Source organism: Neoarius graeffei, chromosome 2 (assembly GCF_027579695.1).
Source record: "Neoarius graeffei isolate fNeoGra1 chromosome 2, fNeoGra1.pri, whole genome shotgun sequence".
Lineage (NCBI taxonomy): Eukaryota > Metazoa > Chordata > Actinopteri > Siluriformes > Ariidae > Neoarius > Neoarius graeffei.
Window position 1 is genome coordinate 10,545,610 of NC_083570.1, and position 27,602 is coordinate 10,573,211.

Genomic DNA, 27,602 nt, shown 5'->3' on the forward strand with positions numbered 1-27,602 from the left:
ACACTCATATATATATGACACACACACATAAATTGGTTCAAATAAGCAAACAGCTAGGGTTAATACGAGTCATGATATAAGGTTCCTAAAACATCATTGAATAACACGTTAATTAAGAAATAAAGCAAGTTTAAAAATGACTTCAGTTCTCCTTTAAAGGGGTTTCTGTGGATCTTTGTGATTGATGTATCTGGAAGAGAAGAGCAGGGAAGATTGCGAATCGAGTGGCTGTGGTTTGCTTTCGCCCGATACTAAACCGTGTAGCATCCTAGCGATCATTGCAAAGACGCGTACAAAAAGCCTGAAACTGCCTCCTTACCCAGGAAAAAATGATACAGGCTTTATCTTGTAGTGTCCGGATCCCCTGGGTCCGGTTGTTCAAAACATGGTTATCTTTTAACCAATGGTTCAATCACTATTTAACATGATGTTAAATATAACCTGCTGTTAAACTGTTGTTCAAAACTCCGGTAAAGTTAACGCACCTCCCAGCCTCCGTTATCTTTTAACCAAGTGGTTACGTACAGTACAGCCAGGGGTGAAAGTAGTTTTCAGTTCTTACCGGTACTACAATCTCCAGTGCGTCACTTTATCGTTTTCTTCAAACTCGTTTTACCCGGGTTTTTTTCCACAGGCGTTTTACACCTTGTTCATGAGATAGATAACTTCTTAATATTCTTAACTAGGGCCTACCTTGTTGTACCTATGTACAAAAAGGACATTACAAAATATTTCAGTTTGTAAATATTTTACTGTGAGAACTTTCTTGTCAGTACATTTAATTTGGAACTTGACTGAAAAATGCAAAATGATGGATTCCCTCCATGAGAACAACAACAACGAAAAAATTCCAAACAGGGCTGAAGTAGTTGTCCTCTTCAGGGTGCTGGCGAGCCATGCCACATGTGGAATGTGCTGCTCTTTGCCCTTTGGCCAGCCAAGTCTTTACATATGACAAAGGATTCCACTGGTTGGTTGGTAGGCCGACTGTACTTATGAAGAGGAGGTTTGCTGTATTTTTGGTCGTGAGGTTGCTCCTGTACTCAGTAATGATATTGTTCATAGTGGTTCATTGGGGTGTCAAGAAAACGTGCACTCACTTTGCAAAGCATGCTCACATTTAAATCACGAGCTTGCGCTCCTGTAGCCTAAAGCAGACTTAGTAAAACTGTGCGCTCAATGCTATTCAGCCGTGCCGCAGTTATAAACGGCATGAGCACAATGTTCTAAAGCTTAAGCACGATTTATAAAAGGTGTATTTGAAGAGTCCTTTATTATTTGTCCGAGTGAAACCACCAGTGATGTGAATGCCATGTCTCAATCTGATACCCAGTCACTTAAAAACATGATGTTTGAAATGCAGATTAATTTCGTTGACACAATTTTCTATCAAAGACGAGACTTGGCTGACTAACTGCTGAGCGGGCAGCGCGAGCCCTGCATGAGATGGAGACGGAATTGAAGCTTCAAAAACGCACCAACAGAAAGACCAAAATATGGGAGACATTTGCAGAAGTTTTGAAAACGGATTACCATACTTGCTGGCGTTTAGTACCATTATTTTCCTAATTATTATTTTTGCGGCTCGAATGGGTGGATTTGAAAGCGTCGGTCGATGCACTGCAAAAGGAAGCTGCTGCTGATGCGCGTCACACATCCTATGACTTTTTAAACACGCTACTCTTCATCGGAGCTGGTCAAAAATGGCACATTGTGGGTAGATGTGTTTTTCTTCTCAAACAGCGAACGTTACTAATTTTATGTTTGTTTGTTTTTTTTAAGTCAGCATAAACCCTCTCTCTTACAGGTGCGACGCACCGGCTCTAAATCTTTTGACGGTGCGCAGCACCGCCTCGCACCGGTCTACTTTCACCCCTGCATACAGCTCAAAAGGCAAACACGCATGTTCCCGATTGTTAATGCGTGCTGTCCAAAACAATTCGGATGAGGACCAAATGAGCTACTTTGATACAATGAGGCAGAACTTCGACATTGGTACCGATTTGGTAGAGAATCTCTCCATTATATATTTGATTTGGAACGCCCAATGCGAAAAAGCCATGCATTGTCTGTTGAGGTGCTCATTGCCCTTAGATTTTATGCAAGCGGCAGTTTTTTTCCAAGTCAGGAGACTTGGTGGGCGTGACACTGTGGGATTGATTTTGACACGGTGTGACGTTGGTTAGAGCTAAACCAATTGGTTTGCTAATGATATGGTTACATTAGCTTCAAGCAGTGTTCGAACTATGCCAATATTTTCGGGGGGTCCCTTTTTTCCCTTGGGGGGGTGCTTGCGCTTGTCTCGGAGCGCGGATCTCCAAACACATGAGAAGCCTATCTTATGCACATATCACGCGGACTCCACGCATCGCGTCTGAAGTCATAACTCATCAGGGGAAATCGTGTCTGCATTGGCATGTTCAAAAAACAACCTCGCGTCAACAATGATACCACACGCAAGAAAAAAAAAACAGTCAGGCTACTCAACAACCAACCTGGCAGCAGCAGTCGTTGTCATATCGGTTTATTTTATCTTTGATGTAAACACAACACTTCGGATATGCAAATGCTTCCCGTTACACACGATTGCTATGTCAATAAACATCATTTTGCCAATATTTTAGAGACCCCCCCCCCAACATTTCCCAGATCATGTTTTGAAGGGATCTCATGTCTGTTTCAGGGGATCTCGGATCCCCCTAGTACCCCCGTAGTTCGAACACTGGCTTCAAGAAACGATTTTTTAACTAACGGTAAATTAAAATTTTAACGGAAATAACTATTTTGAACAACTGAACCCAGATCTTTAACCCAGCCGCATATAAAAAGTTGTACGCCTCCATGATCTTCCAGGTTTTCATTTATTTGTCTGTCTTGAATGATGTCTGTCTTGAATGATGTCTGTAGCACCAGGTACTTTGAGATCTCAGGGAACTCAACTCATCACTCAGTCATGCCCATTACACTGGGTGGCATGTAGGGCAGTAACGTGATCCCTCCACTTCTGCTGGTCTTTCACCATGACTGAAATGCTGCTCCAGGTCTTTCCCATCTGCTGCATTTCTTTCTCCACCATCCGCCGCCATGTGATCTTCGGACGACCTCTCCTTCGCTTTCCCTCTGGTGTCCAGTGTAAGGCAGTCTTGACGATGGAGGCTTCTTGGCAGATGACATGGCCAATCCACCTCCAGCGTCTCCTCATTAGGATGGTAGCCAAGGATTCGGTTCCACACCTTTCAAGCAGGTCTGTTTGAAATGGTTTTGGACCAGAAGATGCGTAGAATTCGGCGGAGGCTCTTGGTGTGAAATGTGGAAAGCTTTGTTAAATCGTTCTCAGTCAGCCTCCAGCATTCCGAACCATATAGGAGAGTTGTGAGGACACAGCTGTGGTAGAGTCTCAGCTTGGAGTAAGTGCTGTAGGTGGAGGAGCGCGATACCTTGCTCATCATGTTAACAGGGAACTCAACTGATGGATAATTTTCCAACTCGTATGAAAAATCCTTCTTTACTAGCATTAAAGGATCTAATCCCATCACAAAGATCAACTTTCTGAAAGGGTCTTGACCATGCATTGGCCTCTAAACTGTGAAAATAGTCAGAGACGGTTTTACTATCTTTTTTGCATAACGGCAGCCAAATTGGTTTCTCGGACCACCATTTCACCGTAGCACAAGACCTTCCTCTTCTTACGGTACGTCAGTGTGTGTTCTAGCCACACTGCAGAGTGTATTCCCTCCATCAGAGCTGGCCGCCTTCATGTCTCTGCTCAGGCGTGATAAAGAACAGCAGCTGAACGAGCTCACTATGATCGTCACCGGGATTTGCCTCTTCAACAAGGACAGCGGGAAAGGAGGAGAGAGCATTGAGGACCGTGAGTGCATCTCACCTCGAGTTCTGATAAACGCTTGCCATCATTCATTTACAACCCCGATTCCAAAAAAGTTGGGAGAAAATACAAATTGTAAATAAAAACGGAATGCAATGATGTGGAAGTTTCAAAATTCCATATTTTATTCAGAATAGAACATAGATGTCATATCAAATGTTTAAACTGAGAAAATGTATCATTTAAAGAGAAATTAGGTGATTTTTAAATTTCATGACAACAACGCATCTCAAAGTTGGGACAAGGCCATGTTTATCACTGTGAGACATCCCCTTTTCTCTTTATAACAGTCTGTAAATGTCTGGGGACTGAAGAGACAAGTTGCTCAAGTTTAGGGAAAGGAATGTTAACCCATTCTTGTCTAATGTAGGATTCTAGTTGCTCAACTGTCTTGGGTCTTTTTTGTCATATCTTCCGTTTTATGATGCACCAAATGTTTTCTATGGGTGAAAGATCTGGACTGCAGGCTGGCCAGTTCAGTACCCTGACCCTTCTTCTACACAGCCATGATGCTGTAATTGATGCAGTATGTGGTTTGGCATTGTCATGTTGGAAAATGCAAGGTCTTCCCTGAAAGAGACATCATCTGGATGGGAGCATATGTTGCTCTAGAACCTGGATATACCTTTCAGCATTGATGGTGTCTTTCCAGATGTGTAAGCTGCCCATGCCACACACACTAATGCAACCCCATACCATCAGAGATGCAGGCTTCTGAACTGAGCGCTGATAACAACTTGGGTCGTCCTTCTCCTCTTTAGTCCGAATGACACGGCGTCCTTGATTTCCATAAAGAACTTCAAATTTTGATTCATCTGACCACAGAACAGTTTTCCACTTTGCCACAGTCCATTTTAAATGAGCCTTGGCCCAGAGAAGATGTCTGCGCTTCTGGATCATGTTTAGATATGGCTTCTTCTTTGAACTATAGAGTTTTAGCTGGCAACGGCGGATGGCACGGTGAATTGTGTTCACAGAAAATGTTCTCTGGAAATATTCCTGAGCCCATTTTGTGATTTCCAATACAGAAGCATGCCTGTATGTGATGCAGTGCCGTCTAAGGGCCCGAAGATCACGGGCACCCAGTATGGTTTTCCGGCCTTGACCCTTACGCACAGATTCTTCCAGATTTTCTGAATCTTTTGATGATATTATGCACTGTAGATGATGATATGTTCAAACTCTTTGCAATTTTACACTGTCAAACTCCTTTCTGATTTTGCTCCACTATTTGTCGGCGCAGAATTAGGGGGATTGGTGATCCTCTTCCCATCTTTACTTCTGAGAGCCGCTGCCACTCCAAGATGCTCTTTTTATACCCAGTCATGTTAATGACCTATTGCCAATTGACCTAATGAGTTGCAATTTGGTCCTCCAGCTGTTCCTTTTTTGTACCTTTAACTTTTCCAGCCTCTTATTGCCCCTGTCCCAACTTTTTTGAGATGTGTTGCTGTCATGAAATTTCAAATGAGCCAATATTTGGCATGAAATTTCAAAATGTCTCACTTGACATTTGATATGTTGTCTAAGTTATTGCATTCCATTTTTATCTACAATTTGTACTTTGTCCCAACCACTGGCGGCTCGTTAATAGGGGCGATTTGGGCGACGCACTCCCAAACAGGGAGGGAGATTTTTTTTTTTTTATCTACTCCTACTACCACGGCAACAGTAATGTCACTGTCCAATCAGGTGTAGCCACGCCCTTTTGGTGCGATTTCTGTCAGGTTAGGATTTGCCCCAAAATCTCCCATTGACAGTAATGGTATGTACGTTTTTTTTTTGAAAATCATGCTCCCAATGCATTTTCTATTAGGTTTTATGTGCTAGCATAAGCAGTGTGCTTTCGTCATACGCCTGTTGCGCGGGAAATGTGTGAACATTCTATGAAGATGGTGGCGAGTGTTGAGTGCAACATTACAATAGCGTCTCTGAAAGAAGTTCCCTTTAGTCGTCGTACCAATGAGGAGAAAACGGCAATCAAACAGCTAGAACCTCCTAGACCGAATTTAAACATCAAGCAAGTGTCTACGAAGGGGGAGAAGACCTACTCAAGAGGTTTTAACAAGAACTGGTACCACCGGAAAACTTGGCTAGCTGGCTGTGATGTAGTCAATGCTCTTTTTTTGCTACCTTTGCATTCTCTTCCACCCTGGAAGTAGCACAGCAGACGGTACAGCGTGGACCATAAACGGAGTTACAGATATGCATCATCTCTCCGAGAAAGTGAAGAAGGACGAGAATTCAAAGATTCACATGGACAGCTGTCTGAAATTTTCAGCCTTTGGGAGAATAAACATTGCCACACAGCTGGATGAGGGGTATCGGCTAGCAGTTCGTCGTCACAATGATGAGGTGAGCAAGAACCGACACATACTCAATACCAATGGCAGTTGTTTTACCAATGGCAGTTTAACATTGCCATGCTTGGAATATTTCAGTAGCCTCAAGTTCTCTCTGACTTGGTGTAGATTAAGCATATTTTCAGTTTTTATATATATTGTACAGTATATCTGTGTTCATTGGAGCCAGCAGCACCTTACCTTTTTTCCAACTTGTTAAGCCAAGTTGCACTGACTACAAAACCTTGTGTAACCTTGTGTGTGTGTGTGTAGCTAAATAACTAAAGCCTTTTGTGTTCATTGACATGCTTGTAATACTTTAAATTTCCTTTTAAGGCATGGCTTTCTGGAGGAATTCTTGGGGAAAAAAACTGCAGAATTTATTTAGAATTATTTATAATTTTTTTAAATGGTGCAATTCCATGTAAAAAAAACCACATAATTAAGCTGCACATGTTTGTTTGACCTGGCGACTTGTCCAGGGTGTACCCCGCCTTTCGCCCGTAGTCAGCTGGGATAGGCTCCAGCTTGCCTGCGACCCTGTAGAAGGATAAAGCGGCTAGAGATAATGAGATGAGATGTTTGTTTGATGGTTATGCTTTTCTTCATCTTTTTCAAAACTTAAACACTTGTTTTGGATTTATATCCTGCCACTTTAATTGCATTCTTTAGAATGAAGAAATTAGAATGTTTATAATTAAGAATTTGTGTCTACTTATTATAGAATACTGGAATATGAGAAAATAAATGAGTAATGTAATGTAATATTAATTGATTGTGATGCCAAATGTTTTGCTTTGAAGGCTTCACAATGAATCATCTTCCTTAGTTTGCCACCTTTAACTTGTTCAGTGTTGCCACCTAGTGGAGAGAAGAGATATTGTCTATATTGATATCTGAATTTACCAGGCAAAAACAAGTTCGGCCAATTGACTTGCTACCTAGGTCAATTTACTTCAGTCCTGTGGACATTTATGGTCCGTGTAGACATAACGGGGGAAAATTGCCCCCTCTGAAAAAAAATTCAGGAGCCGCCACTGGTCCCAACTTTTTTGGAATCGGGGTTGTAGAAATCTTTCCAGAATTAAATCATCTTAATTATAGTTTCCCATCTAGAAACAGGTGCTTTAGTCAGTGATATGATTTGAACTTTAATTTCAATGTGTGTATCAATCAGAAGGATTCTGTAAAAGCTGATTAAAATTGTCTGTGTTCTGTAGGGTTGCCACCTGTGTCTGACAAAAATCCTGGACATTTCGACCATCCAATCGACCTTTTTGCTTGTAAGCAACGGTGCCCTTCGCACATCTAACCCAAGACAAAAATCGCCCTTCTATGCTGAAATTGTATTGCTCTAATTAGTAAAAATAACGCTTTTGCTAGTTATTTGTTTAGTTAATTGCTTTACATAATATAGCAGGTCTTCATTATTTTGGTTTATTTCCAACAGTTTTTGGTTGTGGACACCTGGGGGCAGTAGTGGGCACAGGTAAAAGGGGAATACATACTGTAATTAAGTTCTGTTTGTTTGCTTATGTGGAATAAAAATAAATAATTAATTTTTCATTGTATCTAAGAATACCTGAATGTAACAATGTAAGGTGTAGTGTCAAACAGCTTACCTGATTGCTTAGAGTGTGGTGTGTGCTTTGCTTGTGCTTGCCTGTGCCTCTGCTGCTCTTGGCTAAACAAATACATAGGAGGACATGTAACTGATATAACTGGGCACATACAGGAGTATGTACTACACTACACTATTTCATTTAATTCACCAAAACCTTACCTAGTCTTCCATTTATATTTGGTGTTTTTCTTTGCTGCTGCTATGAGTCCTGGCTGATTTTCAATGAATGTCTTGAACTCAGTACAGGACAACTGAAAGTTTAGCCTGACTTGAAGCTCAGCCTTCACCATTGCAACAGAGAGTCTGTTTCTTTTATCAGTCCAAGCATCCTCCATTGCCCCTTTTCCACCAAAGCAGTTCCAGGGCTGGTTCGGGGCCAGTGCTTAGTTTGGAACCGGGTTTTCTGTTTCCACTGACAAAGAACTGGCTCTGGGGCCAGAAAAACCGGTTCCAGGCTAGCACCAACTCTCTGCTGGGCCAGAGGAAAGAACCGCTTACGTCAGCGGGGGGGGGCGGAGTTGTTAAGACCAACAGCAATAAAAAAGACCGCGAAAGATCGCCATTTTTAGGCGATGAGAAGCAGCAGCTCTACAAACGCGAAGTCATCCATTATTATTATTATTGTTGTTGTTGTTGCTGCTGCTTCTTCCGTGTTGTTGTTGCTTTGATATTCGCGCCAAGGTTTATGCAAACGTAGCGCCGTAACTGACGTATACTGCGACGTAAGTGACGTATACAGTGACGTAATGACGTATTCAGCGACATAATGACGTGGCTCCGCTTAGCACGGCGAGCTTGGAAAAGCAAACTGGTTCTCAGCTGGCTCGCAAGTTGAAATACACATTTTGCCCATTATGTACAAAAAACCGGGACATTCAGTGTCCCAGATTTTTTTTTTTTTTTTCCGGGACAGACCATGAAAATCCGGGACAATCAGGAAAAACCGGGACAGGTGGCAACACTAGAACAGAGTGTTAAATTTATCTTCAGTGATGGTTGTAATCTGGTTCGGGGTGGGTTTCCTGATAACGTTGCCCTTTAGACCTAAAGAGAGAGTTGAGAGACTCTCTTAAGGAACGAATGTTATCTCTGTACATGGTTTTTCCGAACTCACTCATAAGAAGGAGTCTAAAGAGCAACCGGACGAAGAGTGTCTTTGTTTGATTTTCACACACACACACACACAAAAAAAATTTTACAAACATATTAACATTACTACAATGACTCAGTGTGTGAAAAAGGGGGCACCCCAAGGAAGCTACTTAAAGCTCATAGTAGGGGGCCCAATTTCTCACAATCACACTAAAACAACAGACATTAAATACTGTACAACACACTATAAGACAGACACACAACAGACATTCCCAGCATTCAAACGCAACTTTGTGTGTGTGAGGGGGGGGAAACAAATCAGGACACAACAGTTTAAGGGTAGGATACAACTGTTAAGGGCAGCATCGATGAGAGGAAACACACCACTGGTACACCAAATTACCCACCTATATACATGACTGGTCAATCAAACATACATTAACAAAGTTGCTTCTTTAACTTTTTCTTAAAGATTGAAATATAGTGTGACATTTTTAGTGTCATCGAGCTCATTCCAAATTTGTGGTCCTCGACACACAATACTGAAACTGGTGCATTTTAACTTTCGCCTTCTTCCTGTGATGAGATGTTTGTTTCTAGTGTTGTAGGTGTGCAGAGGTAGACAGATTGGAACGAGGTCACATAATTTATGATTGAGTTTATGCACAACTTGATACATTAACTCAGCGTTTTGGAGGTAGTTGTAATCCATAAGCTTCAAAAGATTAAAACGATTGAAAAGTGGTCCGGTGGGAGAATTCTAATGGGACCATGATAAGGCACGTATGGTTTTCTTCTGGAGAATCTCTAGTTTTTTAAAGTAGGAAATGTGTTGCACCATATGACATTACAATAATTTAAGTGAGGTTCAAATAAGGTTTTGTACAGGGTAAGAAGCACAGAAAGTGGGATAAAATGCGTCAACTTGAAAAACAAACCGACATATTTAGACACACTTTTTTTTTTTAATAGGCCATCAGTGTGGTGTTTGAAGTTGAGAAATTCGTCAACCAGGATCCCCAGAAATTTTGTAGAGCTAACTTTAGCAATGTTCTGTACGTTTATTTTAGGACAAACATAATCGGTATCAGTTTGTTTTTTGTTGGGACAAAGCATAATATAATTTATTTTGCTGATATTAAGAGACAGTTTGTTACATTTAAACCAGGTATCCACTTGTATGAGCTCACTATTTATGGTTTGTTCAAGTTCAACAAGGTTTTTATGAGAAAGAAACATGTTTATATCATCAGCAAATGGAACTTTATACAATATACATGAGGAATGAACAAAGTCATTTATGTACAACAAAAAGAAGTGGCCCCAAAGTGGAACCCTGGGGAACCCCATGTTTAATGGGTTTGAGTGATGATTTATGGTCATGTACACAAACATATTGTTGTCTCCCAAATAAATACTGAACCAGTTAAGCGATAGGCCCCTGATACCATAGTGTTGTGATTTATTGATTAGGATTTCGAGGTCGATGGTGGCAAATGCTTTAGATACAGTGCTCAGCATAAATGAGTAGCACTCATGTACTGGATGTTCTAATGGAGTTTAAATATTGTTCAATGTTTTACAGTCAAATCTCAGGGTTTAGAAACAACTTCAGATTGTAAAAAGTGAATGTGGATTTTACATCTTAGAACACAAGTAGAAAAATCAAATTCATTCCAAAAGTGATTTTTATTTTTATATAGTGTGACCTGAACAGGTTTAAAATGTTGTTCTGTTCTGGCTTTATTACTGTTTTAGTTATTTAATGAGACGCTGCTTAATATGAAACAAACAGAACTTTATAATGCAAAGGTCATGAGATCATTTTCTTTTTAAATTTGACGAGTTTATTGTTTGACTGTTAATTAACATTTCCTTTTTAATTATTTTAAATTATTCATTTGTTTTAATTTAAATAATAAAATGAGTGTTTTTGTGCAGCTGGATTGTGTTCCAGTGAAACAGATGACTGAACAACAACGTGGCAACATGCAGGAATTTTACAGAAAACACTACACACTTTTATTCTGGATCACACAATCTCATAGTAGAACCAGGAGACCAGAGGAGCCCAAACCCAGCGTATAGAGTCTGAGTGAATGTGGTGTGGACTCTGTGGAGGAGCTTCATCGTGTCAGAGACGCTGTAGAAGGACAGAGTTCCTGCACTGTGATCCACATACACTCCTATTCTGGAAGGTGACGGAACTCTGAGAACAGTCTCAATGTTGTTGTGCCAGAAAGAGAGAGAAGAAGAAGAACACCATAGACTCCAGGACTGATTGTTGAATCCAAACCAACACTCTTTACCCCGTCCTTTCCTGCTGATGTCTTTATATGAGACTGATATGAACACACCAGCAGCACTGCTCCACTCCACCTCCCAGTAACAGCGTCCACACACACTCTCCTTACACAACACCTGCTCCCAGGAATCAAATCTCTCTGGATGATCAGAGTAACGCTGCTCTCTCTCATTGTCTCTCACCGCTCTGTTCTTCTCAGACAGAATGAGGTGACGATGTACCGTGTTGGGATCCAGAGTCAGATAACAGAAATCTAAAATAAAAGAGAAAAACAAACGGAACAATGTGAACATGTTGGGTTTAATTCACACAATATATTTATGTGTGTGTGTGTGTGTGTGTGTGTTAGATGTACATTTCAGAAAGTCTTCTCTGCTCTGTGGTTCTGGTCCTGAAATGATCTGAACTGCTGCCGCTGTGGAGAGAAAAATAGAAACATGAGTTTGTGTAAAAGATGGAAAGAGTTTAAAGTGATCCAGTCAGTTTATTCATTTTAAATCAGTGTTTTAGTTCAAAGTGTAGGGTGAATAAAGTGTCTGCAGAAAAGAAAGCAGGAGCATCGCTAAGAAATAACACATCACTGTGTTTCTCCAGCAGGAACAGCTCCTCTTACCATGTGGAGGGATTTTGTTGAATTCCTCCTCACAGAATTCCTCGAGTCTCTTTTTCAGATCTGAGAGAGAATTCCTCACTCCATCAAATGAGAGATGTTGATGGACAGTGACGCTGGATGTGTGAAATGATGGTCTTTCCAATTCAGGAGAGCGACGTCCAGAAGCTAAAACCTACAGAAAGCAAATGAAATGTAAAACCCACTTGTGATGTCAGACAGGGACATTTATTGTTCCCTTAATGAGAGGTGTTTTAGAGAGTGTGTGAGGAACAGCTGGCTCTGTAGATCAGACAGTGAGTGTTACCTGGAGGAAATGGATGTGATCGTGTGTGTGTGAAAGCTGCTCCAGCTCAGTGACTCTCCTCTGAAGATCAGCAATCTCCTGCTCCAGTTGCTCCAGGAGTCGTTCAGCTCGACTCAGTTCAGCCTTCTCCTGATCTCTGATCAGCTCCGTCACCTCCCAGCGCTTTTTCTCCATGGAGCTGATCAGCTCAGTAAAGATCCTCTCACTGTCCTCCACTGCTGTCTGTGCACTGAGCTGTTAGGGGACACACACACACACACACACACACACACACACACACACACAAAAAAAATTAAAGCTCATCTATCATTCCCTCTCTTACTGGGACTGTAAATGACTCGTTGTCCATGTTGTGTGTGTTTCTAGGAGCAGCTCTGTTTCTGCTCACTGCTCACCTTTATAGTGTTCACAGCCTGTTTCAGTTCCTGCACCTTCTTCTGCTTCTCCTGGATTCTCTGCTGGGATTTCATCTGCTCCTCCTTTAACTCACTCTGAGGACAAATAAAATACATTCAGCTTTTTATACAGTACAAGCAAACTGGTTCCATATTAATGTCAGTTCAAAGTACATTCATGTTTCTTACACTTGTGAATGTTATGTATTGTGTGAGTGTGCATGCGTGTGTGTGTGTGTGTGTGTGTGTGTGTGTGTAATGTTCACTAACTGGTCTGACCAGATTACGACCATCACTGAAGATAAATTTAACACTCTGTTCACCAGAACACAGACAATTTTAATCAGCTTTTACAGAATCCTTCTGATTGATACACACATTGAAATTAAAGTTCAAATCATATCACTGACTAAAGCACCTGTTTCTAGATGGGAAACTATAATTAAGATGATTTAATTCTGGAAAGATTTCTAGTTCTCACCTGTTTCTCAGCTCTTTCTGCTGCGGCTGAAACAGCGTCATGGTCTTTATGTTTCTCCAACATGCACAAAGAGCAAATATATATTTGATCAGTACGACAGTAGATCTTCAGCATGTCACCATGTTCAGAGCAGATCTTCTCTTGGAGTTTTGCTGAGGCTTCAATTAATTTGTGCTTTTTTAAAGCAGGAACTTCAAGATGAGGTTTCAGATGAGTTTCACAAAATGAAGCCAAACACATCAGACAGGACTTGACGGCTTTGTGTTTTCTCCCAGTGCAGAAATCACACTCCACATCTCCAGGTCCAGCGTAACAGTGAGCAGGAGAAGCGGCTTGGACTTCAGTCTTCTCCAGTTTCTCCACCACTTCATCCAGCATGTTGTTTCTGCGTAGAACAGGCTTTGTCGTGAAAGTGTCTCTGCACTGAGGACAGCTGTAGATGCCCTTCTGATCCTCCTGATCCCAGCAGCCATTAATACACACCTTACAGAAACTGTGACCACAGGGGATAGTCACCGGATCCTTCAGGAGATCCAGACACACTGGACACAAGAACTGGTCCTGAGCTACTGCAATACTGGCCTCGGCCATTTTCCTGAACTCACTCACAGAGAGAGAGAGAGAGAGAGAGAGAGATGGAGAGAGGAGGAGCATAAACACAGAGAGGTCATGATCACTCCTCTATTAACCATTTCATCACCCTTCAGTGCAGAAATAACCCATGTAGTTGCACTGATTAGGATTAATTTCATGAGATTTTATGAAAGTTGAAATCAGCTGATTTTTCATCACTTGGTGTCTTCAATCCTGAAACATCTTTTAAGTGTTGTGAGAAGGAACAGAAACATTATAACATTGTAAATTCTTTACTGTGCCAACTTTTTCTGAAACCTGTTGCAAGCATCAAAAGTGAAATACCTGTTTATTTCCAAAAAAACAAAAACAATAAAATTCATGAAGTAAAATATTAAATAGTGTGCTCTTGTTTTGTTCTGCGTGTGATACAGGTTAATGATTATTTACAAATCATCGTTTTCAGTTTTGATTTCAACTTCTACATACTGTCCAAACGATTTCTGATTTGAGATTGTCAACTTCGCTGCTTCAGTTTGTTATCTGATTTAAACTTTTATTTCAATATTTTTCTTCCTCAAATGGATTTTGTTGTAAATTATTTCATGTTTTGTGCCATGCTTAAGACTATTTGTCATTATTCAGCTTTGTAATCTGGTCAGACGAGTTCGTGAACATTTCAACCAACACCCGACTGTAACGGGCGTGGCAGAGAACATATTTACAGAGAAACAGACAGCTTGGGGCAAGCAACTATAAAACAAAAATGTCTTTGTGGCAGTGGGAGGGTGGGGTCTGGGAAGGTGAGTGGCCAAGTCGTTACACCTGTTGTCAATTAATGTGTGTGTATGTGTTTGTTTCAGTGATGGTGGAGCATAAAAGGAGTAGGAGAGCAGAGAAGAGTGCTGTAGGTGCAATTGGAATTAAGTGATCAATCTCATTAAATCAGTCTCATTAAATCAGTCTCGTTAAATCATACCATTGAATCAGTCTCATTGAATCAGTCTCATTAATTAATACCATTAATTTTGGTGCTTAATAATAAATTACCAAACAGCTAAATTATGGGATATTCCAATTATTATGATCACTTACCATATTATACAACTCATATGCACCTTGGAATTCTTTTGAGATTGAGCGACTTCAAGTATATTAGGCACAACAAATAAACACAGTTTCAATAATAATTGAATTTATTATAACAAAGATAAAAATGAATAATAGCAGTTGGAGTCATTATATACAAATATAATATGGTATGTGTGTGTGTGTATGTGTGTGTGTGTGTGAGAGAGAGATGTGGGGGGGTCACCACGTGGGGGGGTGACCACCTGTTTCTAAGTAGAACAAAAGAGTTAGCTTTGGTAGCTAACTAAGATGTGTTTGTGAGGCCTGTGTGTGGCCTGAACAAAAGAGTTAGCATGGGTTGCTAGCTAAGGTGTGTTTGTGTGTGGCCACGTGGCCTGACAAAGAGGTTAGCCTAGCTTGCTAATGAGACAAAAGAATTAGTCGTGTGTTTAGCTAAGGTGTGCTTGTGTGTGACCTGTGGCCTAAGCAAAAGGTTAGCCTAGCTTGCTAATGAGACAACAGAATTAGCCGTGTGTTTAGCTAAGGCAGAGGTTCCCAACCTATTTTGGCTTGTGACCCCATTTTGACCTCGTACATTTTTGGCGACCCCACTGACATTTTTTTTTAAATTAGTGTTTGATGTGTTTTATACTGTGCTGTAAATACAGAGTAACCAGTTTATTGCACAAACTCACATTTTATTTTCATCACATATCCTTCAATTTCACAAAAATGGAACTATGTAAAAGAGTCTCTCCACTCACCACATCTAATGAGATGTCTGAGCCTTCACACTTCTCTGCAGCCTTTCAAAGTCCGGTTCTGTGGTACAGCGTGCGCATCTCATCTCTGACGTAACATCCAAACGCGAGCAGTACTTTGATTTCATACAGACAAGTGCACTAAATCCAGCTTCACAAAGGTAAGTGCTTCCGAAAGGAACCAACAGTTTCAAAGCACGCAGTGCGATCTCGGGGTACTCCTCTCTGGCTCCAAACCAGAATTCTTCCACTGGCACGCGCGAATGTAATCACTGGTGCATTTTGTCACGAGACATGTCAATCAGCTGTTCTATCGTGGTGGCAGGAAGGTCCACTGCACTCACATCACAGTGAAACGGATTCCTCACCCATTCAGACTTTGACATATCCACATCTGGAAAGTATGTGGCGAAGTGCTCCTCAAGCCGTTCAAGGTGGCTGCACATCTCCATTGTAGAACACTTGTCGATGCTGTTGTCTTCCAAAAACTGACTTAACTGGGGGAAATGCGTGAAGTTTCCCTTTGCAAGACTTCCTCTCCAGTGTGTGATTTTGGCCCTGAATCCATCAATCCGATCACTCATCTGCATGACATTCTTATTTTTTCCTTGCATGCTTGTGTTCAGTTCGTTAAGTTTTTTGAATATGTCCGTGGCATATGCAAGGAGGCACATTTTCTGCTGGTCACAGAGAAAGTCAACAAAATCTTTTTTTTCACATCCATTGAAAACGCCAACAGTTCGTTTCTCAGCTTGAAAAACCACTCCAACGTGTTGCCTCTCAACAACCACCGGGCATCTGTGTGAAAATGCAGATCTTCATATTCAGAGCCCATATCGACGCATAGCTTTGTGAACAGGTGTGCTCACAGAGGATGTGGCTTGATGTAGTTCACCATGGCTACCACCTGTTGCATGATGCCTGCGATGGACGCGCTCAGTTCTTTAGATGCCAGTTGTTCCCGATGAATCATGCAATGATTCCACAGTGCAGATGGTGCTCGCTGAATGACAAGTGTCCTCAAACCATTTCGCCGTCCGGCCATAGACGGAGCCCTGTCTGTGCAAAATCCCACCATATTCTCCCAGGGAATTCTGTGTTTCTCCATGTAATCCTGAAGAACATCGTACATTGCCTGTGCAGTCTCGTGCTCGGGAAGAGGCAGGCAGTATAGAATGTCCTCCTGAATGGCATTTTCTGCTAAGAATCGAACAAATGTCAATGCGTGGGCATTTTTGCCTTCGGTGCTTACATCCATTTGAAGAGCATAGGCTGGGGAATCACGGAGTTTCTCTGCTAGTGTGCTCTCCTGGTCAGCGGCAGTAGCATCGATTCATCTCTTAACTGTATTATCAGACAGAGGTATCGCTTTAAATTTTCTTCCCACCTCCTCCTCACCCATTGCTTTTGCCATTTTGAGGACAGCAGGCATAATTAGCGTCTCTGCGATTGTGTGTGGGGTCTTGGTTTTCACAATGAGGTAGCTAACTTCAAACGATGCATTCAGTGCCCCATCACTCACCGTCGCAGCCTTTTTGAAATAAGCTCACTGCTGATTAAGCTCAGCACATTTCTTTTCAAAAAAACTTAGGGGTTTACCGAGATGTTCTTTGTGCACTGTTTCAAAGTGCCTTTTCAGCTTGTTGGGTTTGAGACTCTCTGCAGACAGCACGGCCGAACACAGAAGACACTTCGGCCTTTCCTCGTTTCTTTCCAGCACGCTGGTAAATCCAAATTGTAAGAAACTTTCGTCGTATCTTCTCAGCCTTTTTGTTTTCGGTTCATGTTCATCAGGTGTTGTTTGTCTGCTCTTTGTAGTGTTGGGCGGATGAAGAAATCGTTCCTTTTTTTGTTGCACTTGTAGGCTAATAGCTGTGACTGACACTAGCAAGGCTGTGTGGGCAGCACTGGCTACCGTTCAGTTATTTAGTCAAGCGCGTAAACTGAAGTGGGCGTATCTTCGTGCCGTCATCGCAGTCATTTGAACAAATTTACATAAAAAATCCATATCGATCATGTATGTTCATTTAAGTGTGTGTGTGTGTGTGTGGTGTTTTAATCGATGGTAATACTTTTTTGATAGTATTATTATTCATACAATTATTTTATTTTTTAGCAGTATTTTTTTTCCCACTTCTGGATATTTTAAGCGACCCCATTGCAAGTTCAGGCAACCCCACGTGGGGTCGCGACCCCAGTGTTGAAAAACCCGGAGCTAAGGTGTGCGTATGAGGCCTGTGGCCATGTGTTTCTAAGTAACAAAGGACTAGCCGGTAGCTAACCCACTAGCTCATAACACTACTAAATCCACTGAAATCTTGATGAGGTCAAAATGTCTCATCTCATTATCTCTAGCTGCTTTATCCTGTTCTACAGGGTCGCAGGCAAGCTGGAGCCTATCCCAGCTGACTACGGGCGAAAGGCGGGGTACACCCTGGACAAGTCACCAGGTCATCACAGGGCTGACACATAGACACAGACAACCATTCACACTCACATTCACACCTACGGTCAATTTAGAGTCACCAGTTAACCTAACCTGCATGTCTTTGGACTGTGGGGGAAACCCATGTGGACACAGGGAGAACATGCAAACTCCGCACAGAAAGGCCCTCGCCGGCCACGGGGCTCGAACTCGGACCTTCTTGCTGTGAGGTGACAGCGCTAACCACTACACCACCATGCCGCCCCAGGTCAAAATGTGTAATAAGGAAATTGAGGATGTTAGTAAGGGATAGAGAAGCATGCACAGCATATCTATTAAACAATTGAGAGATTAAACAAAATAGAACAATCATCAATTCAACATCCTAAGTGTTTACAGTGTACACAATTAAACTGTTCCTGAGTTTAAATTCACACTGCTTCATAAAAGCTAATTCCTAAGACTAGTCTTTTTATGCCCAAAATGTGCCAGTCTTACTTAGTATCTTGCCTCTACGCAAGATTATGAAGATGTTCCGAGACTTTTGGAGTTTCACCGTTGTGGAGCACGTGAGTCTCTTCCTTGGAAAGCAGAGGATTTCTTGGTCCGACGCGTGGTCGCTCGTGAAGAAAAGAAAGTCTCTGATTAAAACAATGTGCACAGAGAATTAATTAGAAGGATCCGGTTGCTTCTAAACTTTAAATAAACTGTTCTGGGCTGCAGTTCGTAAGTACTTATAAGGAACAAATGAAAAACCGGTTGTAGCTCAACCGAGAGAGATAGCACGATTTAAGTAGTTCTACCGTGGCCAAGGGTAAACAAAAACCATGTTGAATCGTTTTCTCGGGAGAAAGACGTCTTTTCTTGGATGCTCTGGTGAGCGAGCCTCTTTATCTCTGCAGAATGCGCCGGTTGCGACGAGTTTCACAGCACCAAAGAGAAAGACGGAAGTGTTGCTCAGTTACTTATGCCTTCCTGGAGGATGTGACATAGGTGATCCCACCCAGGCGTGACGTAGGTCAACGCGGAAGTTGGCTGATGGGAAATGTAGTTTCTTAAAGGGACTGTGTTATAGTTCTTAGACGGACTGTGTTACCTACATTCCCCCTTTTGGTCTCAGGGGTATGACGGAGTCATAGCACTGAGAGCACTGTACCGTACAGTCCACATGTCCGTAGTCCTTGAGGTAGCCTTGCTCCGTACAGTCCTGCACATAAAAAAACAAGAAAAGAGAAGAAATGAAGGAAAGAAAAGAGGTGTTAGTGTTTGGGTTGGTGAATGTGACTGGGAATACTGGTGTATGCTTATGGGTGAGTGAGACATACAAGCTAGGTGGACAGGATGGGCCTAACTATCGTCCCCCCCTTTTTGGAGTGAAACTGTTCAAAGGGTTTGATTTGATGGCTATAGATCCATTGATATGAGGGCGTTTGATTAGGCCTGGATGTCCTACTGCGATACGCAACGGGGAACGGTTTTCCTACGATCGAAAGGTCCTGACCAATGTGGTAGGAACTTTTTTTTTAAAACTCCTACTGGCTTGGTAAAGTTAAAATATAGGACTTTGTCGCCTATTTGATATTCGTGATGGGAGGCTTTTCGGTTGTAGTAGGCCTTTTGTTGTCCTTTTACACTCGTTTCTATTTATTTTGTTAAGGGGTCTGACCTCTTTGTAACAGTTCTTTAACCTCAGCCAACTGGGCTTTTAAAGAATCCTGCTCTGCGTGGAACTCACCAGGTTGGTCTAAGTCACTGTGTCAGTCACCTACACTTAGAGTTACGGTCAGAGCACTCCTGCCGTCTCTGGCCAGAGTGGGGATGACGGTCTTGCTGCCAACCGCCTTGTTCCCTACAACCCTTTTCACATGATGGGTGGTTACCATAGTCACTGTGGACTTGCCTTCGGTCCCTCCTGGCCTTACCTTGCCAATTCTTCCACTCACCCTGGTGATGGCTCGGCAAGGGGCGGTTCGGACCGGGATTTCTCCAGGGGGGTCCCCCTTTTGGAGCTTCGCCTCCTTCTAAGGCTAGCGGGGGCCCGTCTGCACCCTGGAGACTAAGGACTCTGGGTTCATCATTGTTCCTGTCTGTGGGTTTGACAATGGTCTCCCAGGTCATTTGGGCTAGTTGCCTAATTTCCCTCATTGAGTAGAAACCCTGTCGACACATCAGTGTGACTAGAGTCTGCACACTTGGGTGGAGGTTATGTAAGAAGAGTGATTTGAAGCCTCTATCTTCTTCCAAGCCTGGTGCACTACTACCTTGGAAATAGGCAGTACATAGCTGTCTATAATATTCACGAGGCACCTCAGACAGTTTTTGTTTAATTTGTAACGCACACAATGTCACGGCGGTTTCGTCCGTGTACGGCGCATATTCTTCCCTCATGTAATTGCAAAGTTTCGAATAACTATCACAAATGTTTGGGGGTAGCGTTTCTAAAAAGGCACGAACGCTGCTACTGGAGGTTTTCCAGATCAGTTTAAGTTTCTCTCGCGTTGTGGCTTTCGGTAGGTCCATGAGGCATCGGTCAATTTCTCATAAATAATCATTTACATTAGTTCTTTTATTGACGGGATCGAATCGCTCAACATCGTTGGCAAGTAGGTCAATTTCTTGTAAGCAAAGGGTTTGGTGCACGTCCTTGTGCGACCTCCTTGGCTCTTCTGAGTACTCACTATCTAAGCTACTCTGGTGTTGCTCCCGTTTTGCACTAGATTCATAGCATGATTCATCCAAAGATGGCTCGGAGTACTGTAGCACACTGACCTGGGTGTGCTATGGTTCTGGGCTCGGGGTGAGCACAGTACGGCTCCACCCTGGCTAAACGACGAAGTCGTGTAGTGAGTTGATGGAGTTTGGCGGGGTGTCTGGTCCTCGACCAGGTAATCTACAGTGTCCGGTTCGGACGCCTCTTCCCGCTCTGAACTTTGGCGTATTGTTGGGGGTCTTTCATGCCCCTCGTGCCCTTCTTGGGGGGTCTGCTCCTCGGCAGCCCTCTTGGCAGCCATTTCGGCTTTCTCTAGCCTTTCGGCGCAATCATCAAGGGAGGTTTTCAAGAGCTCACGCTCCCTATGTAAATCATTATTATCGGCTGCCAGCTCGGTGTTCCTGGTGGTCAGCCTTTCAACCTCTCCGCGGAGGCATCTGATTTCTGAATCAGTATCTCAGAAGTATGACAGGAATAGCTTACCTAGTGCCTCTTGGACACCAACGGTTGTTCTTTTTGGATCTTTCATATGTTTGTTCAAGTTATCTATGTTGTTTTGGCATTCACTCTTCCTCGTGTTCCTAATGTTTGCCTTTTCGGAGGCAGAGCAGTGAATGAGGTCTGAGATGACCTCAAGGAGAGACACGTCTTGAGCGTTGTCTTCAATTTCTGAGACACGAGGGTATGCCATTTTGCTCAGGTTGGATATTGTGTAATTAATTAATCAGTGAGTTAATTTATTAATTAATTATTATTAATTAATATTAACTACATAATTAATTAAGTTTGTTTTGTTTGGAAATGCTCTCTCTTATCCTGTTATGAACAGGTTATTAGTATTTTATGATATGGTTATCACGCTACTGTTAACCGTTTTAACATACCTGGGGATATACCTTAGCAACTGCTGAATTAAACTGATAGTTTATCTGTTATTGCAACAATATTCAAGAAGTCAACAAACCAATTTCCTCACACGGGGCACCAATTTAATGTAGGTGCAATTGGAATTAAGTGATCAATCTCATTGAATCAGTCTCATTAATTAATACCATTAATTTTGGTGCTTAATAATAAATTACCAAACAGCTAAATTATGGGATATTCCAATTATTATGATCACTTACCGTATTATACAACTCATATGCACCTTGGAATTCTTTTGAGATTGAGCGACTTCAAGTATATTAGGCACAACAAATAAACACACAGTTTCAATAATAATTTAATTTATTATAACAAAGATAAAAATTAATAATAGCAGTTGGAATCATTATATACAAATATGATATGGTGTGTGTGTTCTCCGCCCTGTTCCCTCACTGCAGAAGCATGGGCCGGCTCCCCCCCAGCTGGCCTGATGCACCTGCGGTTTCCTCCCATTTTTCCCCTTCCATGTCTGTGTCATCTCCCCCTCAGGTGAGTGACGCCCATAACACCGGTGCAGAGGGAAAGCCTGGGCTGGTGCTATGGGGAGTTGGGACATCTTTAAAGTCAGTGCTCCGTGATAGAGGTGGGAGCAGTGGTACGGATCCCCAATGCACCAGAGACCGCCCTCAATCAGGCCGGAGCATATCATATATTGGTAAGTGTACAAGGGGATACGTATAGCGCATTGGTGGATTCCGGCAGTAAGCAGACCTCAATCCACCAAAGCCTGTTGCAAAGTAAGGCATTGGGGAGAGCACAAGCGGTAAAGGTGCTGTGTGTGCACAGGGATGTTCACAACTACCCATTAGTGTCCATCCACATTCTATTTCGGGGAGAAAAGCATAGAATAAAGGCGGTGGTTAATCATCGTCTCACCCACTCACTGGTTTTGGGGAGTGATTGGCCAGGGTTTAAAGAACTGATGAAACATAATAAGAGGTGGGCCCTGCATTAGTACATCATGGGAAGATCCCGGTGTGGCATTGACTGAGGAAGCTGTCACAGGGCTGTCTACATCAGCACTGCGTCAGGGTGATACAAGGAGTGAGGAGCAGCCCACCCCTCCTCCCTCTCTTAGGGATTCCCTTGAAGATTTCCTGTTCGAGCAGTCGCAAGATGAGACTCTGTGTCATGCGTTTGACCAAGTGAGAGTAATCGATGGTCAAACTCTCCAGCCAAGTGCGACACTGGCCTTCCCATATTTCACTATTAATTCAGATCACTGACTAAAGCACCTGTTTCTAGATGGGAAACTATAATTAAGATGATTTAATTCTGGAAAGATTTCTAGTTCTCACCTGTTTCTCAGCTCTTTCTGCTGCGGCTGAAACAGCGTCATGGTCTTTATGTTTCTCCAACATGCACAAAGAGCAAATATATATTTGATCAGTACGACAGTAGATCTCCATCAGCTTGTTGTGTTCAGAGCAGATCTTCTCTTGGAGTTTTGCTGAGACTTCAATTAATGTTTTTTTTCAAAGCAGGAACTTCAGGATGAGGTTTCAGATGAGTTTCACAATAAGAAGCCAAACACATCAGACAGGACTTGATGGCTTTGTGTTTTCTCCCGGTGCAGAGATCACACTTCACATCTCCAGGTCCAGCATAACAGTGAGCAGGAGAAGTAGCTTGGACTTTAGTCTTCTTCAGTTTCTCCACCACTTCAGCCAGCATGTTTCTATGTAAATCAGGCCTTGTAGTGAAATTGTCTCTGCACTGAAGACTTTCTGCACTGAGGACAGCTGTAGATGCCCTTCTGAGCCCAGCAGTCATTAATCCACACCTTCCAGAAATTCTGACCACAGGAGATAGTCACCGGATCCTTCAGGAGATCTAGACACACTGGACACATGAACTGGTCCTGAGGTACTGAAATACTGGCTTCAGCCATTTTCCTAAAATCACAGACTGAGAGAGAGAGAGAGAGAGAGAGAACAGTTTGTTTTCTCTGAAATGACAAGTAACTTCTTGGTTCTGTGTGTGAAAGAGTGATAGAGGAAGAGGAGAAGGAGCACAAACACAGAGAGGTCATGAACACTCCTCTATTAACCATTTCATCTCCCTTCAGTGCAGAAATATAACCTATGTAGCCACACTGATTAAGATTAATTTCATGAAATACTCACAGAATCGATCTTAATTTCCTGGACTTTTCTACCTACTGATACCTCAAGCACAACTTTCAGCCTTGTTGATAAATTACAATTGTTTCACTTGAACAGCTTTTTCCTTGTGACATCTTTAAACTGATCTTCATCCCTAAAGAATGTTGGAGCCATTTTAAAAGTGAGGAGGACACAGCTGTCAGAAAGGAAAACCGTATTTTATTGGTTTTGCATTGTTTATTGCTAATAGAAATCACAAAAGAGGATCTTTATTTCAACAGATTAGTTTCCTGGAGCAGCATGCCTCATCCTGTTTTATTTTTATCAAGAATATTATTCTGGGTCAATGAAGAATTCTCTCTCATGAACAGATTGTTGAGATGGAAACGAAGTCAGTAGATGAATATGTTTGAGATCAGAGATCCTGAGTTGCCTCAATCAGTCATTAGATGTGTCTTTGAGAAGTAGGAGAACACTGGAGAACCAGGAGGAAACCCACACTGACATGGGTCATTTTACCTTTGGGCCATTTTAACATTAAGCGACTGAAATGAATCTCCTGAAAGGCAGAAGAAAGAAATCTGCTAGTAGTAGTAATTTATCAATAATATTCTGAGGTGCTTCAAATCAAGTTCTTCATCTAAACAACTCTAACTGCTTTGTGAACTGTGCAAAAACTTTTTCTTTAATGAAACAAACAAAAAAAATCTACAGTAACATCAAACTGAGGCAGAGTACAGAACAGCCTGTAATCCCTCAAAATGTCATCGTGCTGTGGATTGGTATACGGGTGTCCCGGGTGTCTCATGCAGGGCCGTTGACAGCTTTGGCTGGGCCCGGGACAAAATAATCTGAGTGGGCTACCCACACACACACATACGCGCGCGCGCACATCGCCACACAGCAACCACCCACACCCAACCCCTCTTTTCACAGTCTCCATTCACTCCAACCCTTAAATAACAGGTATTCCAAGCCCATTATAACAGTCAACCATTTTATTTCAACATTTCAACATATTTTACAGTTTGAACATTTCCTTAGTCTGCAACTATTCAAGTGCGAAATGCAATGCGCCAGACTTTTGCTGTGGCAAAGTCGTCAATAAGGTCATTGAAGTCCAGCTTCTTTGCAAGTTCGCGCTCTATAGAGAGCATAGCCAGCCCATTGAGCCTCTCCTGTGACATGTTTGAGCGCAGGTAGTTGATAAACCAAAATGATTGTTTACGGGATGGAACTGGGCCTCAATGAGAACGGAGTTATGGCTTCCCCGAAATCTGAACATAGAAGCATCACCACTAGTCACACACGGACTGGCCATTGGGAGTAGCGGGAGTGGTGGGCCGGTGGTTCAGTGTGGGCCGGCGGAGAAAAAAAAAAAAAACAGTTGCGCGCTGTCCTTTAATATGATAAGCAATGTTAACAGTTTCTCAAAGAAACTGTTAACATTGCTTATCATATTAAAGGCCAGCGCGCAACTGTAATAAGCAATGTTAATAGTTTCTTAAAGAAACTGTTAACATTGCTTATCATATTAAAGGCCAGCGCGCAACTGTTTTTGTTTTTTTTTCTCCGCCGGCCCACCGGGAAAACTCCCGCTACTCCCGATGGCCAGTCCGTGTGTGCCACTAGTGATGTGTACAGTGAGTTTTTCAGTGTATTTTTTTGTCTTGTTTTTCATAAACGTCCTTTCCGTACTCGATTTAGAATGTTACAAAAAAATTGACACCCTCCCAACCACGTAACATTAGCCTATCTGACCTGGAGGCTGACACGTTTATTACGGATAAACCAAAAGGATTACAACGTTCCCTGGATATAGAACTGGACCGAGAAGATTTCAAAATCTTAACGTGTAAGCAACAACAATAAAACAGAGGTTGTTTTATTCATTTAGGGCTTATTAGGCTACTTTCATTAATTGTGCTTTTCATACAGGCCTATCATTTTTCACTTGAGCAAGGGAATTGTTTGAAGAGTATCCAGTCTAAGCGAAAGTTTAATGTTTTGCAACAGACTAACCTCAAAACACCCCATTTATAGCCCATTTGTTACATTAAACTCTATCTAGCTGGCAATGTCACATGCCGTCGTATCTACATGGGATGATTTCCAACAAAATAAGGTTTAATTAACAAGAGGCAGCGTTCCACGGGCTTTCAGCTAACCGGAGTCCAGCTCAGCAAGCATGCCTAAAACATTTGGATATGATTGCGGGCCAATGTGCTATTCTTTGCTTCATTGAGATATATGCAACACAGTGTTATTAAACCGATATGTTTATGAAATAATTCAATGCCCTGTGCATTTCAGTGTTCACTCAGTGTACCCTGCTATCCCCTACTTTATAATTATGAATGGTGCGTCGCGCATGCTGGGGTTACATTACGGGGCTGGAAAAAAGTTATCTGTGTCTTACCTGGCTCAGCTGCCCCACTGCCTTCACCACCTGCTGCATCATCTGAATTTTTTCTAAAATATCTATGCAGTGAGCCCCTGAGGCTCTTGGCTTCTTCATCTCTTTTTCTCTTTTCTTTTCTTTGCTCCTGACTTGTGCATGTTAGCAAACGGGCTCGCACGCTTATTGTTGAAGCGTTATGATAGAATAGTGCCGTGTTATTTGGCGCCTTAATCAAAGACCAAACCATTTCTGCATTAGGAGTGGTAGGTGGGTTCTTGAATCTATTTTCGAAGACAATAAAGGCAAAAGAACCAGAAATCATTCATTGAATGCAAATATAGCACATTTTTCTCCCCCAAATCAACACATTTTGAAATGAAGCAGAATGATTAATGGCATCTTCATGAGGGACCAGTTCTGGGCCCCCCCTCATGCCTGGGCCCGGGACAAAATACCCGGTTGTCCCCCCCGTCGACGGCCCTGGTCTCATGCTCACTGCAGGAGATATAGACAAGAGTGAAAATTGAGCAGAGAGAGAGAGAGGGGACAGTTTAAAGCTCATAGACAACGGTTTTAATTTTATGCACATTTGAAACTTTATATGTTAAAAAACCCTCTGTAATTTTCTTCTGGTCCCAAGAAGTATTGTTAATAAGTAATAATTAAAATAAGTTAGTGCGGACTGTGGCGAATTTCTTTTTGGCTATTTTTGTGACCACTCGGCATGTGACATCATTTAAGTCAAACAAACTGCTTGAGTGGAGTCCACTTCCGTTTACTTACATTGCTGTTTGCTTGAGCCAAATTGGAAGAGGAGAAGAGGTGGAGTGAGAGGGTTGGCTTTTTCCGAAAGAGGAGAAGAGGCCTAGCGAGTGGGTTGTTTTTTTTCCGGAAGAGGAGCCGAGGCAGAGAGAGTGGATTGTGCGCGTTAAGCCAGAGGGTTGGCTTTTTCCAGAAGAGGCGGAGAGACTGGATTGTGCGCGTGAAGCCAGAGGGTTGGCTTTTTCCAGAAGAGGAGAAGAGGCGGAGAGAGTGAGTTGTGCGCGTGAAGCCAGAGGGTTGGCTTTTTCCAGAAGAGGAGAAGAGGCGGAGAGAGTGGATTGTGCGCGTGAAGCCAGAGGGTTGGCTTTTTCCAGAAGAGGAGAAGAGGCAGAGAGAGTGGATTGTGCACGTGAAGCCAGAGGGTTGGCTTTTTCCAGAAGAGGAGAAGAGGCGGAGAGAGTGGATTGTGTGCGTGAAGCCAGAGGGTTGGCTTTTTCCGGAAGAGGAGAAGAGGCGGAGAGAGTGGATTGTGTGCATGAAGCCAGAGGGTTGGCTTTTTCCGGAAGAGGAGAAGAGGCGGAGAGAATGGATTGTGCACGTGAAGCCAGAGGGTTGGCTTTTTCCAGAAGAGGAGAAGAGGCAGAGAGAGTGGATTGTGCACGTGAAGCCAGAGGGTTGGCTTTTTCCAGAAGAGGAGAAGAGGCGCCAGAGGGTTGGCTTTTTCCAGAAGAGGAGAAGAGGCGGAGAGAGTGGATTGTGTGCGTGAAGCCAGAGGGTTGGCTTTTTCCGGAAGAGGAGAAGAGGCGGAGAGAGTGGATTGTG

The 27,602-nt window shown here is 42.5% G+C and overlaps 1 protein-coding gene across 1 annotated transcript in view; it reads right to left on the reverse strand.

Annotated features, from left to right (window-relative positions):
* Window positions 1-10,767: 10,767 nt before the first annotated feature.
* Window positions 10,768-27,602, reverse strand: part of LOC132880045 (tripartite motif-containing protein 16-like) — a 542,736-nt gene continuing 525,901 nt past the window's right edge. Inside the window, exon 6 of the mRNA XM_060913765.1 lies at window positions 10,768-11,502. Coding sequence (XP_060769748.1) covers window positions 10,967-11,502 — 536 coding nt within the window. The 3' untranslated portion in view covers window positions 10,768-10,966. The remainder of the gene's footprint in view (window positions 11,503-27,602) is intronic.